Raw genomic sequence first — 15047 nt, forward strand, 5'->3', positions numbered from 1 at the left:
CCCCATCTGCCCACATCCACAGCTCAGCGCTGGTGACATCAACGAAGACAAAGATGTCTCGGGTGCTCCAGATGTATGGTGTGGGTGGCATTATGAAATCTAATCCCGGTCAAAGTCAATCGGAGAGGCCTGGGGAGAGGGGTGGAGTCAGGCCTCTGTGTGGCTGAACGTATGTTTAGGAGGCTCCTCTGAACCTCTTCCTTCCACACACTGTACACCCATGCCGGAGGGTCTTCTTTGAATATGCTTCCTCCCAATCCTCCTCCCCTCCCCTCCACCAAAAAAAACTGAAAAAACAATTATTGAGCAACTAATTAAAATATTGGCAGCAGAAGTGCAACTTTAATTGAATAGCAGGTCTTTTCGTAAAAAGTGAGACTGAGATTTGATTCAGACAGTCTGGGCATACGGACGGTGGAACAAAATTCCCAGTTCTCTACCCCAACTGAATACATAACAATGTCACCCCAGACACTGCCAACAGAAATCATGAATGTGTTTTTGCACAAACAATCACTTTCAATTCCTGAAAAAAATACAAGCACACATACACGCCCACAGAGTTGACTTCAAAGCCAGACAGACTCCACTTGCCATAAACAAATTACTGTAGATTCATGGCTACCTGGAGGCCCCTACCTCTGCCTTGCTCATTCAATTAAATAGTCCCTGTAAAGACCGCTTTATTACTGGGACGGACAGGCTGGGCAGTAAAAACCCAGGATGCAGTTAACCCCGGCCCCCAGCTAAAGGATGGAGTATTGACTGGGCCACAGCCCAGCTCAACTTGCCTGCCTCTTCAGTCCATAAAGCAGCCTGTAAAAGGGCACACCCTTCTGGTGTGACTCCATGTGTCTGTGGTTCTGTCTGTGACTCTGTCCGTGTGAGTCTGCCTGACCGTGGAGAAAGCTTCAGCGACAGATCAGACGTTTTACCTGCTCCTGTCACTAGTGTTCTGATGGATCACAGTGCTTTCGGTGTGAGAGTAATATCCACCCTGAGCTCGGTCTGGCGTCAGGAGTCGGGGGAGAAAGTGAGACTGTGCGAATGTGTGTGACAGCTATTGCGGGGGATGAAGAGAAGCTTCTTTTGAGAAGAAATGATAGGCCTAGTGCTCATGCTCTTTGTCTGTACAAAAGGCAGCAAAACTGTAATTTACTCTGACACAGAACTGTAGAGAGGAGCAGAGCTCCGGTCTATCTGCTCGGGGATGCATTATATTTGTTCAGTGGTGCTGCCATCTGATGCACCCGAGCACACATATCTGTGCTGACCTCAGCTCCCTTCAGGTGTCCTCTCATGCCAGTGTCTGTGCATTAACAGTAAAGGTCCCCTATGGTCAACCCTGTCCCTGTCCTCTCCTGTCCTGTCCCCCCCAGGGGCAGCAGAAATCAGCCTCCCGATCTGGGAGAGATTTACACCCCTCTCAGCCCTGGCTCCAGGAGGAGAGGAGCAACAGAAATAAGCCCTCATTTAAACCGGCTAATGTCACAGGGAGGACAAAAGGAAGGTTAGAGGAAACACGTGGCATCATTTTTTCCTCAATTATATTCCCCCCTTTCTCTGTGTGTGACTCATAATTATGTTCCAGAAATGTATTCATTCCGACTTGGACTTGCACCATGCAAAATCGACCCTGGTTTTAGGAGACAGTATAGCTGGGCAGCCAGCCCAACGTGCTCTTAACAAAAACATGGCCATCTTGGAGCAGGGCTGCCCTTCATTCCTATATGGTTTCCCAGCCTTTTGATATGTTTGCGTGTATAACTGTCAAAAATGTATAGCTGGGCTGGGGAAACACCCAGCTGCCTGAAAGTTATTGACAATGCAGCCTAGCTGGTGGCTTGCAGCAGGATAGGTACAATACACAAGGGAAACATAGTTTTCCATTTCCTACCTACCTTCCATTGCCTCTCATAGTCTACACTTCTGCATGTTCCGTAGGAGCCAGTGATTTTCCGTCCACATGAACTCAATCGCTTTCAACCTGAGGACATGTTAGCCCGGCTCCACACTCCAATATTTTTTTCCTTGCATCCTCACGAGCACATTAAGAAAAGGAGAAAGGGACACATGCGCGTCGTTCATGCCAGCGTGCTGTTACCGCAGTCGGCATCCCATGCATGTAGCAGTCATGTAGCAGAAATGTGTCGCTGGGCTCACCTCGACAAACCTGCTGAAATACTCCCTCTGTCTGGATGGCAGGGCAGAGGAGAATTAGTGACAGGGCTCGCCTGTACCATTAGGCAGAGTGACACATGTACAGCTCTCACACCTACTTGACATTCTCACCTCAGCATCCAGGCGAGGATGTCATTTGGCTAACTGCTGTGGACATGACTGAGAGTGGACTAGGTGGAGGGTGTGGCGATGGACTCTGAAGAGGGACTGGGAGAGACGACAAAACAGAAGTCAAGATCTAGGTATCATTTGGAATCATTAAAGATGTCTTCTCAAAACATGTCATTTCAGGAAGCTTGCCATTTAAAAAAAAAAGTAAAAATGGTGGCATGCACTTCCCAACCATCCAGCACTCTAAATTGTACCTTTTATAAATCAGTAATGTTGCCATGATGTATAATGCAGGTTATGAAAACAGATTGAGATTTGAACCAACAAAAAAAAATGATTTACTGTACTGTAGGACTAACCTGGTTGTCGATTGATTAATCGGCTTCCCTAAAAGCTATAATTCTCACCATGTGTAATGGAGCAAATGGAATTAGCAAAGAATTACGATCCTATTGAGGGGGTGTCTCTTCACCCACCCCTCAACACCTGTTCAGCCACAAACAGTACAAACAGGGAGAGTCATGTGATTTGTATGCAGCCTGACCTTTAAGTCCATTGAAGGGGTCTCTAAAACATGGAGTTATCTGGGAAATGTTTCCAAACAGATGCTGCTGTTGCTGTATCTGCAATAGACGAGATTTCCTCTGTTTTCACCAGCAGGCAGGGGCCCTGTGGTTCTGGAGACTAGGGTTCTGCTGCCAATTCACCACCCAGGAGGATGTGGCCACAGTAGGAAGACAGTGCTTATCCTCTGAGGACAACAAACACCAAGTCATTGTCGCTGCCAGGGAAACAATGTCCCTGATGAAATTAAACGTGTGTGAAAACGTTGACGGGTAAATATTTGGGTCAAACACATCACTTCATGCTATCAAAGAGTGGCAATATAGAGGCTATATACACCACTTCTGGTTGGAAATGGACGGCAATTCTCAGGCTAATGGCCTTTTTTGGGGGCCAAGTCCCCCCTTTTCAAGTCTAATGGGGATGTGTAATGTGGCTAACTCTATTATACCCCTAAAGACTCAGTGATATACAGGGGAAACTGGATGTTCTGTGTGTGCATGTGTGTGCTTGCGTGGGTGTGTGTGTACCAGTGCGACACAACAAGAGCCCCAAGCATGTGTAATTGTTAGCATGCTCAGCCAGTGAATGCAGGGTGATTCACCCGGCTGTTCCGGAGGATTCGCTGTGTGTAGAGGACGGATAGGATATGAAGGAGGAGAGTTCATGCTACCATAGGGAGATTAGGTTTGACTTGACCCATTCATACTATCTTCATCCTCGTTCATCAAATGATGTCACCAGTGATACTACCACAATGTTCTTGAATGATGTACGGTTGGACGGCAGCAAACAAATGATGTAATAATGTAAAAGGGGGATGGGCAAGAACAAGCATTTCCCCCTATCCTTACAGCTGGGTTGGAGCAGTTGTGCATACTTCTGCTCTATAAGCAGCACCCTGTAACAAGATGAGTGCTGGGCATCCCAAAGAAACAGGCGGAGGGGGTGCCGATGTGCTCAACCTCCAGGCCATGTTGGCTGGGGACAGGGGAGAGGACAAGGGAGACTGTGAGCACCACTGGCTGTGTCTGTGATGGCTTGTTGGGGGGGGTGGGAGGGTGGGAGGGGGCATTTACGTGCTGGCCTGCAGGGCTGCTCAGCTCTTATTAGCTCCACACCACGGCCAGATGATCAGAGCAATGCTGGTACACTGCCACTCAACAAAGGACACACAATCAAGACGGGAGTATTTTATGCCTCGTCCCTGACACACATGCACGCATATGTCACACTATTTATTTACCGACAAACGATTCTATAGGTTAATCACAACATCCACTTTTATTTCTATCTTAAATAGTCCTACTCCCCGCCACTGTTTACTTCTACAACGTCCTCCACTTCAACAGTATCCTCTACTGTATTCTCCAGTCTCCTCTGGGTCTACTTCCTGACTCTCCTGGTTTGCTCCTGGTCGTCATGGTGTTCATGGCAGTAGAGAATGCTCAAATCAGATTTTTTTATGGTGGAGGATGGAGCTCTGTCTGTAGGTACTTTAAACCACGCGCTGCTAAAAACAGTGGGTAATCGGCAGAAAGTGGCAGACAGAGGGAGCAGGCGGTGATAAAGAGTTAGGGGAATAAAAGCATGCTTTAAGAGGAAAGTGGAACAACCAGCAGGACACCAACTGCCTTTTAGGAATCTCTCTCTTTTATACCTCCCCTCCTCCCATCCGTCCTTTAGCTCTCTTCTCTTCCTCCAGCCAACCTCGGGCACCCCCTCCCCCCCCTCCCCTCCCCCCTCCCCACCCTACCCCTCCCCACCCCACCCCCACCCACAGCCATCCTTCAGTCTCCCATGCTCAGACAAAATAAGGTTTAATATTTCTTTTTTTTTAAAGGCGAAAGAGATTAAAGCTGATCAAGGCTTTATAAAGTGCAAATATTACCTTGAGTTAAGTATTAAATACACATGGCCCTATTACAATGTATTAATATTTCAGAGCAGTGAAATAGAGATGGGGGTGACGAGAATCCGGGATTTGGACGGAAATAAAATGTTGTGTGGGGGTTGTCTCTTGCTTACAGCACTTGAGCCGTGAGCAAAAAGCTGTCTGACTGAATGATAAAATTTCCACTCATTAAAGAAGGGTGCTTTTCTCTTAAGCACAACCTTTGGAAAGAAAAGATTACTCACTAAAGCGACAGCAAGGTCATAGACTAGTATCTAACTATTATTCTGAGAATCCAGGGCCTGGCCAGATGCGTTGTTTAATGCGCAAATTAACAGTATATGTTTGTTTTTTTAAGTTTGCTACCTTTTCAGATTCAAACATCATAGGAGGGTAAAACATGCCAGGCTGACATTAAGATGCATGCAACTCTGCTACAACAAATAGGCTACCGCTACAATTGAAAAGCCATGGGTTAGCTAAATATCCATCACCAGCTACTATACCTATATCAGAAGCTAACATTTGCTAGCTAGTTACCCACAGGTTGTTTAGGTAGCTAACTGTAGTAGTGGCAAGCAGTTAACTGACAACAACTGACAACAACTGGAAGGACTAGCAACCAGTCACAGTCTGGAATATATACCATAGGCACTGCACTATTCAGCTAATTGTTTGAGAGAAGAAAATGTTAAAGAAAAAGCTAATTGTGTCTAGTTATCTAGAAGATCTAGCATCTGGTGTGATTAAACACAAGGACTACACGAGTAATACTGGATGTCACGCGCAACAGTGACTTTTTCTTGAACAGTATAGCAAAAACCTATAGCTTGTGCGTCGCTAAATTTAGATCCATATGGTCCATGGTGTGACCTTGGGCGATGAATGTTTAATACATGACTTTTTCTGAGTATGTCCTGCATCCATAAGACCTCAGTGGAGAGCCTATGAATGTAAACTGTAATGATCTTTGTCAGTTGGGCTGAAAAGGAGAAGGTTGTCTGGAGGAGCTGGAAGCCACATGCCTGTCAATCAAGTCAACAGCACCGTCTGGTGAGTAGCCGTCTACTGTCAGCCACGCTATTCTATAGAGGCTCTCATAGTGCGGTCATCATCAAATATTAATTGTGTTTTCTTAAGAGTAAACACTTGCTAAAAACAATCCTAATTAAAGCTTTCTTTCTCTCTCTCTCTCTCTCTCTCTCTCTCTCTCTCTCTCTCTCTCTCTCTCTCTCTCTCTCTCTCCCTCTCTCTCTCTCACTAGCTCTCTCTCCCTCTCTCTCCCCGGCTATAAGCCTTCCTTCTATCCCTGCCCAGACATTCCATTGGGTTTAATCCTCTCCATCCTTTGCTCTGCCTTGCTTGGTTCCCTCATTTTATCCTTCCGTCCTCTTCCTTTTTTCTCCGTAATTAAGTAGTTTAGAATGCAATGGACTGAAAGACAGGAGAGGAATGTGTATTCCTAAAGGAGAGAGTAAGAGAAGCAGCTCTGACCTCCAACTTTCTATGCGTGGATTATGTGCCTACATGATCAGGGCGTGGTTGATACACAGCTAGTGCAGTATTCACTTACAAAGCACTCCTTGTCCAACATACTGTATCTCCATGTGTATTTAACGACATTAACTTTACGTTACGCAAAAACAACTAACCATCCATAAACCAACACACACACATCATTGTCCCAGTACGAGGAAAGCCACCACACGAGAATGTCACTGCCCCAAAAATATTAGCATGGAATGATTCATGCTTTTCATCCTTCAGAGTGGTTATGTAATTCAAGCGTCTATGTAGATGGTGAGGGAGTCGGTCTGAATCAGAGCACGCTGGGAGCTCCATGTTTGACGTGTCTATTTGTCTTTCCAGCCTGTGCAGCAGGATCCAGCCTGTCCCCAAACATCCGGAGCCAGTGAAACACACCATGGGACTGGAGAGTCAGGACTACATGGTTTGCTTGTGCAAGCATGTCTACGTGGACATGTTGAGTTTGTGTCAGCTCATGGGGGAAAATAGACTCCACAGTGAATGGCCAAATACAAAAATATTGCCCCCGATGTCAGACCTGTCCGAACACATTATTCTTCTTCTTGTGACTTGTTGACGGTTTCAGTAGCGGATTCAGAGAACAGCAGCCTAAATCAGCAGGCTGGGTCAAAGCCTGACTGGTGTTAATCAACGGATACAGATGAAGCACACGTGAAATCTGATCCTTGTCATGCCTAGGAGCCGTGCCGTAAGGAAGCCTTCTGAGACAGGATGTCTCGTTTACACCAGATGTGTGGAACGCTACTACAAAAGGCATGCTTCTCCTTTAAAACCCAGACCAATCAAAAATATACTGCTTGGCGCGAGCCGGCCCAATCTGGTGTGTCTCGCCTCGACCGGGTCCGCGGCTAAGCTCCCTCGGCTACCTCTCATACATGCACAATTGCTCAGCTTCCAATTCACAGTGCTTTCCCGGCTGCACCAAGTCACACGGCTGCCAAGGCAAACACCAGATGATAAGCTTGAAACCCCGCAAGTGAGACGACAAGTGGGGGGGGGGGGGGGGGGGGGGATCAAGTAGGGCGACCGAAACAGCAATCCAGAACAGTGTCAGAGATGGGAGGAACAGGAGATGGACAATGAGAGAGCCCAATCTCTAGACTGAGGTTACAGGTGCATTTCATTGGATCATTGGATCACTGAGAAACTGCTCTTCGGCCAGAGCCGTTTGTAATGGTACATTCAACAGTATGGCAGCCCCTGCTTTCATTGATTTAATGTGTTTTCATTGTTAAAAACTGTTCCCATTGATCTTCCTGAAGAACCAACCAAGCTACTATATTTGACGTCTTTCATTCTTGTGTCGAGGTGTAAGGGTCCGATGCTGTAAGCTTTAACCATAGCACACCAGGTATCACCCCCTCCATTGCATGCATCTGTGACAGAACGCCTGTTCATGTATTCCCTTACTGCCTGTAAGGGTACATGATAGGACATGTTTTTACCCACTGCACAACAGAAAAGCTTTGGACGCACAGGTTTGTCTTGGCTGATTCCCCACTGTAGGCACTTACATTTACATTACATTTAGACATTTAGCAGACGCTCTCATCCAGAGCGATTTACAGTAAGTACAGGGAAATTCCCCGAGGCAAGTAGGGTGAAGTGCCTTGCCCAAGGACACGTCATTTTGCACGGCGGGGAATTGAACTGGCAACCCGCTGATTAATAGCCCGATTCCCTAACCGCTCAGCCATCTGACCCCCATAGGTTCCCAGATCCCTGTAAAAGGTGTGTGTTTTCCATCCAGCTGTACAATCTCCTCCAACTGGCCAGTGGTGTGGATCCGTATGTGCTTGTAGAAGTGTGACTGTGTTGCTGTCGCCTGTGTCAGCTTTTCACACATCATCTGTTCCTCCATGCGAGGACCATTACACCTTGCTTCTCCTCATCCTCCTCCTCCATCCATCCGTTCCTTGCTCCCTTTGTTCCTGCATCCATATCTCTCAGAGGAACTCTGGCAAGTCCCCACAAGAAAGCCAGATTGGCAGCAGGCTAAAAATCCTCATTTATCTTAATTTCAAGCTGTGATTATGATACTACCTGAGAAAAGAGACAGCTGGTTGTTCCCTAATATTAACTCAATTCAACATATAATTTAAAATCTATCACTGGTTTATTTGATTATTTTGAAAAACATCTACTTTAGAATGCAGGGATTGTGATATACTGTAGCCTACCACAATGTTCAACTGAAATTCAGTTCTCTTTCTCGTGCGGCCATCTTGGCTCTGATCAAAGCTCTGAGTGTGAAAACGCTCCGTCTGGACAACCCCCTCTCACTCCGTCTCCTCACACCCACCCACACCCCCCCACCCCCTCCTCCCCCCTCCCCTCCCCCCCCCCCCCCCATCCCTAATTGACACCTTTCCATGAACCCACTCTCTTTCAAAGCTCTCGTCGCCAACAGGCTTTCCACTACGTCCACTGCTACCCAGTCTCTCCTTTTCGAAAAACACTCGTGATCTGAGCTCAAGACAACCCAAATGAAGGGGTGTGATGCACAGCCACGTAGAGCTCTGGGTTGCTGTCTATGGGGGGGACCAGCCTCATACTGTCACAGCCAGCAGCCCCTCTCTCAGACAGACACAGCACAGAGGAGACTGCTGGCAGACGCCTCTATCAGGTAGCTTTGTGGTCAGGAGGAAGGTAGCCTAGACAAGCTTTGTTGTTAGATAGGGGGGAAGAAGGGCTAGTACCCCTGGTCTGCTGGTCATCAGTGAATCATGGGGGAGAGATGAAATGGAAGGGGAAAGGGATGGTGGAGGGAGGGAGGCCAGCCAAGCTGAGGAGATGGCATTCATACAGCACAATCTGTCAGTCTAACTACCTTGCCAGATACCGGTACACATACAGCTCTGCACACTTTTTAAAAACTAAATACCAAGAAACAAACGCACAAGCTAAATACTGAAACACACAGTCCCGGAACAAGCAGTTTACTTGTGTGTCTGGTTGATTGGATGACGTTACCTTCTACTGTACATGTATTATGTCAAAATACAATATGAAATGTCAAAACGAAGAAAGGGAAAATATATTAATAATAACCCTCAACAGTTACACCCAACATATTCCATTTTCTACATACTGCAAACACACACGCACACGCACACACACACACCCTCTCTAAACTTCACCTGTCTGAACACAAAGGTCAGGCTATGACCTGTGCTTACCACCAACAGCTTTAACCCTTTACCCCCTGAAGAATAAGTCAGCACACTGCTATGCCCCCCCCCCCCACACACACACACACAAATGCCCCTTCAGGCATAACTCACGACCCAACCCTGCTCAACAGAGATTACACCGGAGCCACACCAGATCGTGGATATCATCCACTCCTGCTCCACACTGCCACCATATATCACATGCCTATCAAGTTGGAAGGCATGAGATGCACGCAGCTGGAGTTCCACATTCAAAGGGACCCTTCAGGATCAGTCACTTCTCTAGACGTCCCTGCACTTTACCCACGCAAACTGATTTCAATATTCTTTTCGCCTATCTTGATCCCTCTTCCAAAAGCTCTTGATCCTAACATGGCAAGAGTATACGATTGCCAGACTCTGCTTGATTCGATTTTCCTAATCAAAGCCTATTGGTTAAACTCTGTACCGTGTACAGTAGCCTATATTAGATTTACAGTATGTTTGCTGAAAGTTAACTCCATTCAGATTTCAGGTCTTATGTTAAATTCAGGGTTAGCACAACAACTAGCTTCAACTGCTAAAAACAACATGCATACGCAGTGAAAGGTATCAAAATAAGTTACAATGTACTATAACAGTGTAAATGTTGTGCAGTGGACTGACAAAGTCCAAGAATAATAGGAAGAAAAGCAACAACAGAGTCTAAGAGAAGGAGAAGGCAAGGAGAACATGGAGCGCTATGGAAATGAATAGTTACATAACAGCATACATGCCCACATTTATTCTCCACATACACGGATTATGATGCTACCACACACATCTACAATACTCCTGCCTCAGCTTACATTCAATCCTTCAAACTCAAATATGTTCAGCATGACAGTCGAGGCAGTCCATATTGAGGGCATTCCTTCTTTGTCTCAATAAAAAGGTGTAATAGCGTAATATGAAGCGTTATGGCAGTGTTATGTCACCTTATTACCGAACCCCTTTTCATCCCCTCCTTCTCTCCTCCTTTTCATCCTCTCTCCCTCTCCATAAAAATATCTCACACCAAAACCAATCAGCTGTCACCTCCCCTTTATTCTTCACTATGTGGGGCTCACTTCCTCTGTGTCTTTCCCTCTCCCTCCATCACACATCCAGATACGCACACACAGGGGCCTCCTCTCCTCTGTGTGACCTTGACAGGCTAGCACTCCAGGGCTCGCTCTCTCTCTCTCTCTCTGTCTCTCTCTCTCTCTTACGCGCACGCTCTCATTCTAGCCTTGTTTGGTCCCTCTCCTGCTGTTTCTACGGTACAATCCTGTTCTCCTCTCCAGAAGACACAAAGGATGTGCTAGGGACATAAGATGGCAGAATAAGGAAAAGTGTCTGACTTCTCTTCCTCTGTCCGTCTTTAAACACAGAGAAGCAGCACACCATGAAGGCCAGCACCAGCACTATAGTTTTACCAATGTCACAGGAAAACTAGCTAGCGACCAATACATTAACTCTTTTGCCTTGATAAATCATGATGAAATTGTAAAACTGGATTTTTAACAACTGTCAAACCATCACATTGAATCTGAATAGTCTAGATCCTCCATTGACACTCCAGTACATATCAACCTATCATTCTATCATTCATGTATATAGTAAATTATAAATATCTAAATAATAACAATATTGTTTTTAACTATTTGAACTTGAACCACAGAATTACTAGTGAATGATAGTTCTAAGTCAAAATCCCATCTCTAGTCCCCTCAGCCCCAGTTCAATTCATCTTGTCCAAACAGACATGGACATTACAAGACCGGCACTGCTATCCCACAAATTATTTCCTATTCCACATTAGCAAAATAACCATGAAGTACAGAGACGTCATCAATTTCTACAGGGCAATAATAACAAAGTGGTTAAGAACTCTCCATCTTCAGCTGACACTTTGCTTCACACTGTATTAAACCTCCTCTGGTATTCTCTTCTCTTTTCCATTTTGTTCCTTTAACAAGGAAGATCCTTTGATGTGTTGGTTGTATACTGACATCATCATAACCAGTCAATACACCATGCTATCGCAATCATGCACAGCAAATACTACATGATTGCTTTGAATCCAGAAATATGTTTTACTTGTTGCTTCTACTCAAAATGTTTTTGGGGGGGTCTACATTATATAGCATATACAGCCTTAAACAAAGCTGGCTGAATCACTTAAGACCCATCTAAGAAAAACATTCCGACATACCTGAGAGGCTGCAAATTTAAAATAGCTCAACACACCAAGTTCAGTAATTTTGTTTAGTGGCTTAGGCCAAAGCTTTAATGCACGCCTGAACCCAAGCGCAGCATAAAAGTAAATCAGTGCTGAACCACCTGACCTTGTTATTACACACAGTATCACTCTACAACTCTCTGGTAGTGAATGAAGCTGATTTAAGACTGACAGACTTTAAACTGAAAACACAGGACTACCGACATCCATGAGTGCAGGGTATTTGATCCTTGATCCAGGCAATCAGTCTCGAAAGAGAGAGCCAACAGATGTGCGGGTAGGATGGATTGTTGCCAGTTAAAACACAATATGTTGATTCAAGGTTAGACTAGGCTAACCACAGAATCATCATTTTCAAACACTAGTCCAAGAGGCGTTATCAATAGGCGCAGAACAAAATGCCTTTGTATAGGATACACAATTGTATAAAATTGTATACAACCAATCAGAGCAACTAAACATCTTCTTGGTTGTTTAAATGTCTCACCAATGCCCCTCTGTATATTAATCGTATTAAACACGCCCCATGTCAGATAAACAGTTTGTGATTGGCCCGCCACTTTTCATGCCAGAGTGAAATCTGTTTAAATTGAAGGGTGGCCAGATCCATCTGCTAGCACAAATAAGCCATGAGCTCACAGATTAATCTGGTTTTTAGGCTAACTCTACTTTTGAGTTCTCGCCTGATCGGCCTCCATTCTGAGAGGCTATAAAGCTGTTACCCGCCCCTCTGGACAACACCACCATTCACTCACAAGGATCAAGGTGATTACATGAATAAAACATGATCAGTCAATCATTAGCGTTGCCCTCGCCTCAACAAGTGACGAGGGGGGCTCTCCTCCTGAACGTCCCTGACCCATCCTGTCCTCCTGAACTTCCCTGACCCATCCTGTCCTCCTGAACGTCCCTGACCCATCCTGTCCTCCTGAACGTCCCTGACCCATCCTGTCCTCCTGAACGTCCCTGACCCATCCTGTCCTCCTGAACGTCCCTGACCCATCCTGTCCTCCTGAACGTCCCTGACCCATCCTGTCCTCCTGAACGTCCCTGACCCATCCTGTCCTCCTGAACGTCCTTCTCCATGACCCTTACTGTCTTCCCTCACTTCACTTGTTCTTGTCAAGCGAATCCATCTTAATCGGTTGGTGAAAATGCATCAATGCATGGCTCTGGAAAGCTTCAGCAGCACAATTGCAGCTGTTTGCGAGCTCAACATCTTGGTCTTGATAGCTGTACCACCATCTGGCTGTCAGTGGAACAGAGGCATTCTCCTTTGGGACTGCGTACCAGAAAACTCCAAATGTTCACACATTATATTGATGTCCAAGAAAAGCATACTTATAACAGACATCAAACCACACAAATGCATCAAATTGTCAGCAAATCCATTACTCTAAAACCCTAAGTTACAGGTTGAATATCAATAGTTTGCTCCAAGTAATTATAGCTTTTATATTGTGGCTTTTGAAGCCTGTCTCTGATAATATCCCATATATTTCAGTTTGTTTGATAGTCTCCATGATTATGAGAATATTTTCCTTAACTCAAATCCAGTCATAAAATCTAAATATGGAAGTTTAATAAGCTTCCCTTTCTCGTGCACCCCAACCTTCAAAATAAATTCCGTCTCTGTGAATTCAATGATGATTTTCTGTTTAACTCTCTCAAACATTTTATGGAGGTTTCATTTACTTCTTTGTCACTGGTCGAGAGAAGATTGTCAGTCTCACACATGACCAACCCCAGTGTCCTCAGCCCCTTTTTATCCTCTCGGGGCCATAATCGATATGCCCCACACCTCTCCCCTAGTCCACCTTGAGACGCACTGATCATTTTAAAGGCAGAGCACGCGTGGAAAGGCTGGGAACCACCGATCACCCACGTAGGATCATTAACATATTTATCAAATCCAGAGTCACTGATTTGGTCGCTGGCCACAGGTGCAAAGACTATATGTGCATTATGGCAAGTATCGTATTGTATTATTTAAAAGTTTAAAATAAGATTTAATTTGCTTTAATGATAGTACAATTAATAGTCTTTCTATCACTTACGCTCAAACATATTTCCGCGAGTGGTTTTCTACTACTTGGCTAACAATGGTATCTGGCACATGCCCACAATGATTTCGAGTCGGGCAAAGATATACCATCATTCGTTGATAAAAGATAGAATCCACAGACCCTTGCTATACTATCACGCCCGGTGTTTGCTCACACACGTAGCCTATCCATGATATTGCAAGGGACCATTATCTCACATCAGGAGGAGGAAATGAACAAAAAATTCGCCCCTCCTCTTCGTTTCCATCGCCCTGGGTAGCAGCAGGTGTTATTCGTATAACCTGGAGGTTTAGGTGGTAATTACAATCACCCCTGGCCCCAAAGCGAATTCATGTTATAGCAACAGCAGGGGACACTAGTAGAGGGTATAGCATTATGCCTCAACAGCACGTGGGAGAGATTTCTCAAATAAATGCCTCTCGCTCATCCTCCTTACCCCTAAGAGAGCCTACTATCCCCCCAATAGCCTATATCAGAATACATAATACATTTGGCGAATGTTGATTGTTTAGGAGTCATGGATAGTCTAAACATTGAAAGTCATTAGGCTACTGTTGAGGCTGTGACCTTGTGTTTTGTTGCCCTTACAATTGGATAGCCAGATGTCACCATTTCAAAGGACAAAACAGCATAAAGGCTAGGTTATTTCCGAATAACAAGTAGCTAGGATATATTTAGGAATTATTATCATAGACCAATAAAGGAATGCTGTAATTAGGCTACTGCGAAAGCATCCCAAAAATGATTTTCCACTGACAAGAGTATACAATGAGTAACTCACGAATCTCCACCTAGGCCTATATCATTAATACTAATGACAATTTGATGTTAAATCGGCAAATGTCCGTGACAATGACCCTCCAATGATGAAGACAGAAAATAAAAACTGTTTACCACCCTCATAAACGGGTTAAACCCGTATAAGCAAACGCACACCTTCAAACTGTTAGGATGCTCTTTGCAAAGAGTGGACATTCTTATAATATCTTACCTTTGCTATCGTCCTCTTCCCTATTTAAATACATGGCTATAAATTCACTTCTTGGCTATTTGATGGCGTTGTGTCAATAAGTATTACTCCTCTTGCGTCTTGTGAACTCCTGAATTCGTTTGTTGTAGCTGTTTATTGTCTTGTTGCTCAGCGAGAGTGCGCGCGCGTGCTTCTATAGCCTATCCCCCCGTACGATCGAGCAGGTAGGCAGCCAGTTTGTCAGCTGCTCTCTCTCTCTTTTTTTCTCTATATATGTATCTATCTATCTCTCTCTCTC

The 15047-nt window shown here is 45.1% G+C and overlaps 1 protein-coding gene across 2 annotated transcripts in view; it reads right to left on the reverse strand.

Annotated features, from left to right (window-relative positions):
- Positions 1-15047, reverse strand: part of syt7a (synaptotagmin VIIa) — a 64345-nt gene extending 49298 nt beyond the window's left edge. Inside the window, exon 1 of one of the 2 annotated variants that reach the window (XM_047034113.1) lies at positions 14771-15047. In XM_047034113.1, coding sequence (XP_046890069.1) covers positions 14771-14804 — 34 coding nt within the window. In that variant the 5' untranslated portion in view covers positions 14805-15047. The remainder of the gene's footprint in view (positions 1-14770) is intronic. The other variant, XM_047034114.1, reaches the window with a different exon arrangement.

The sequence above is a fragment of the Hypomesus transpacificus genome, chromosome 14 (assembly GCF_021917145.1).
Source record: "Hypomesus transpacificus isolate Combined female chromosome 14, fHypTra1, whole genome shotgun sequence".
In the NCBI taxonomy this organism is placed as follows: Eukaryota; Metazoa; Chordata; class Actinopteri; order Osmeriformes; family Osmeridae; genus Hypomesus; species Hypomesus transpacificus.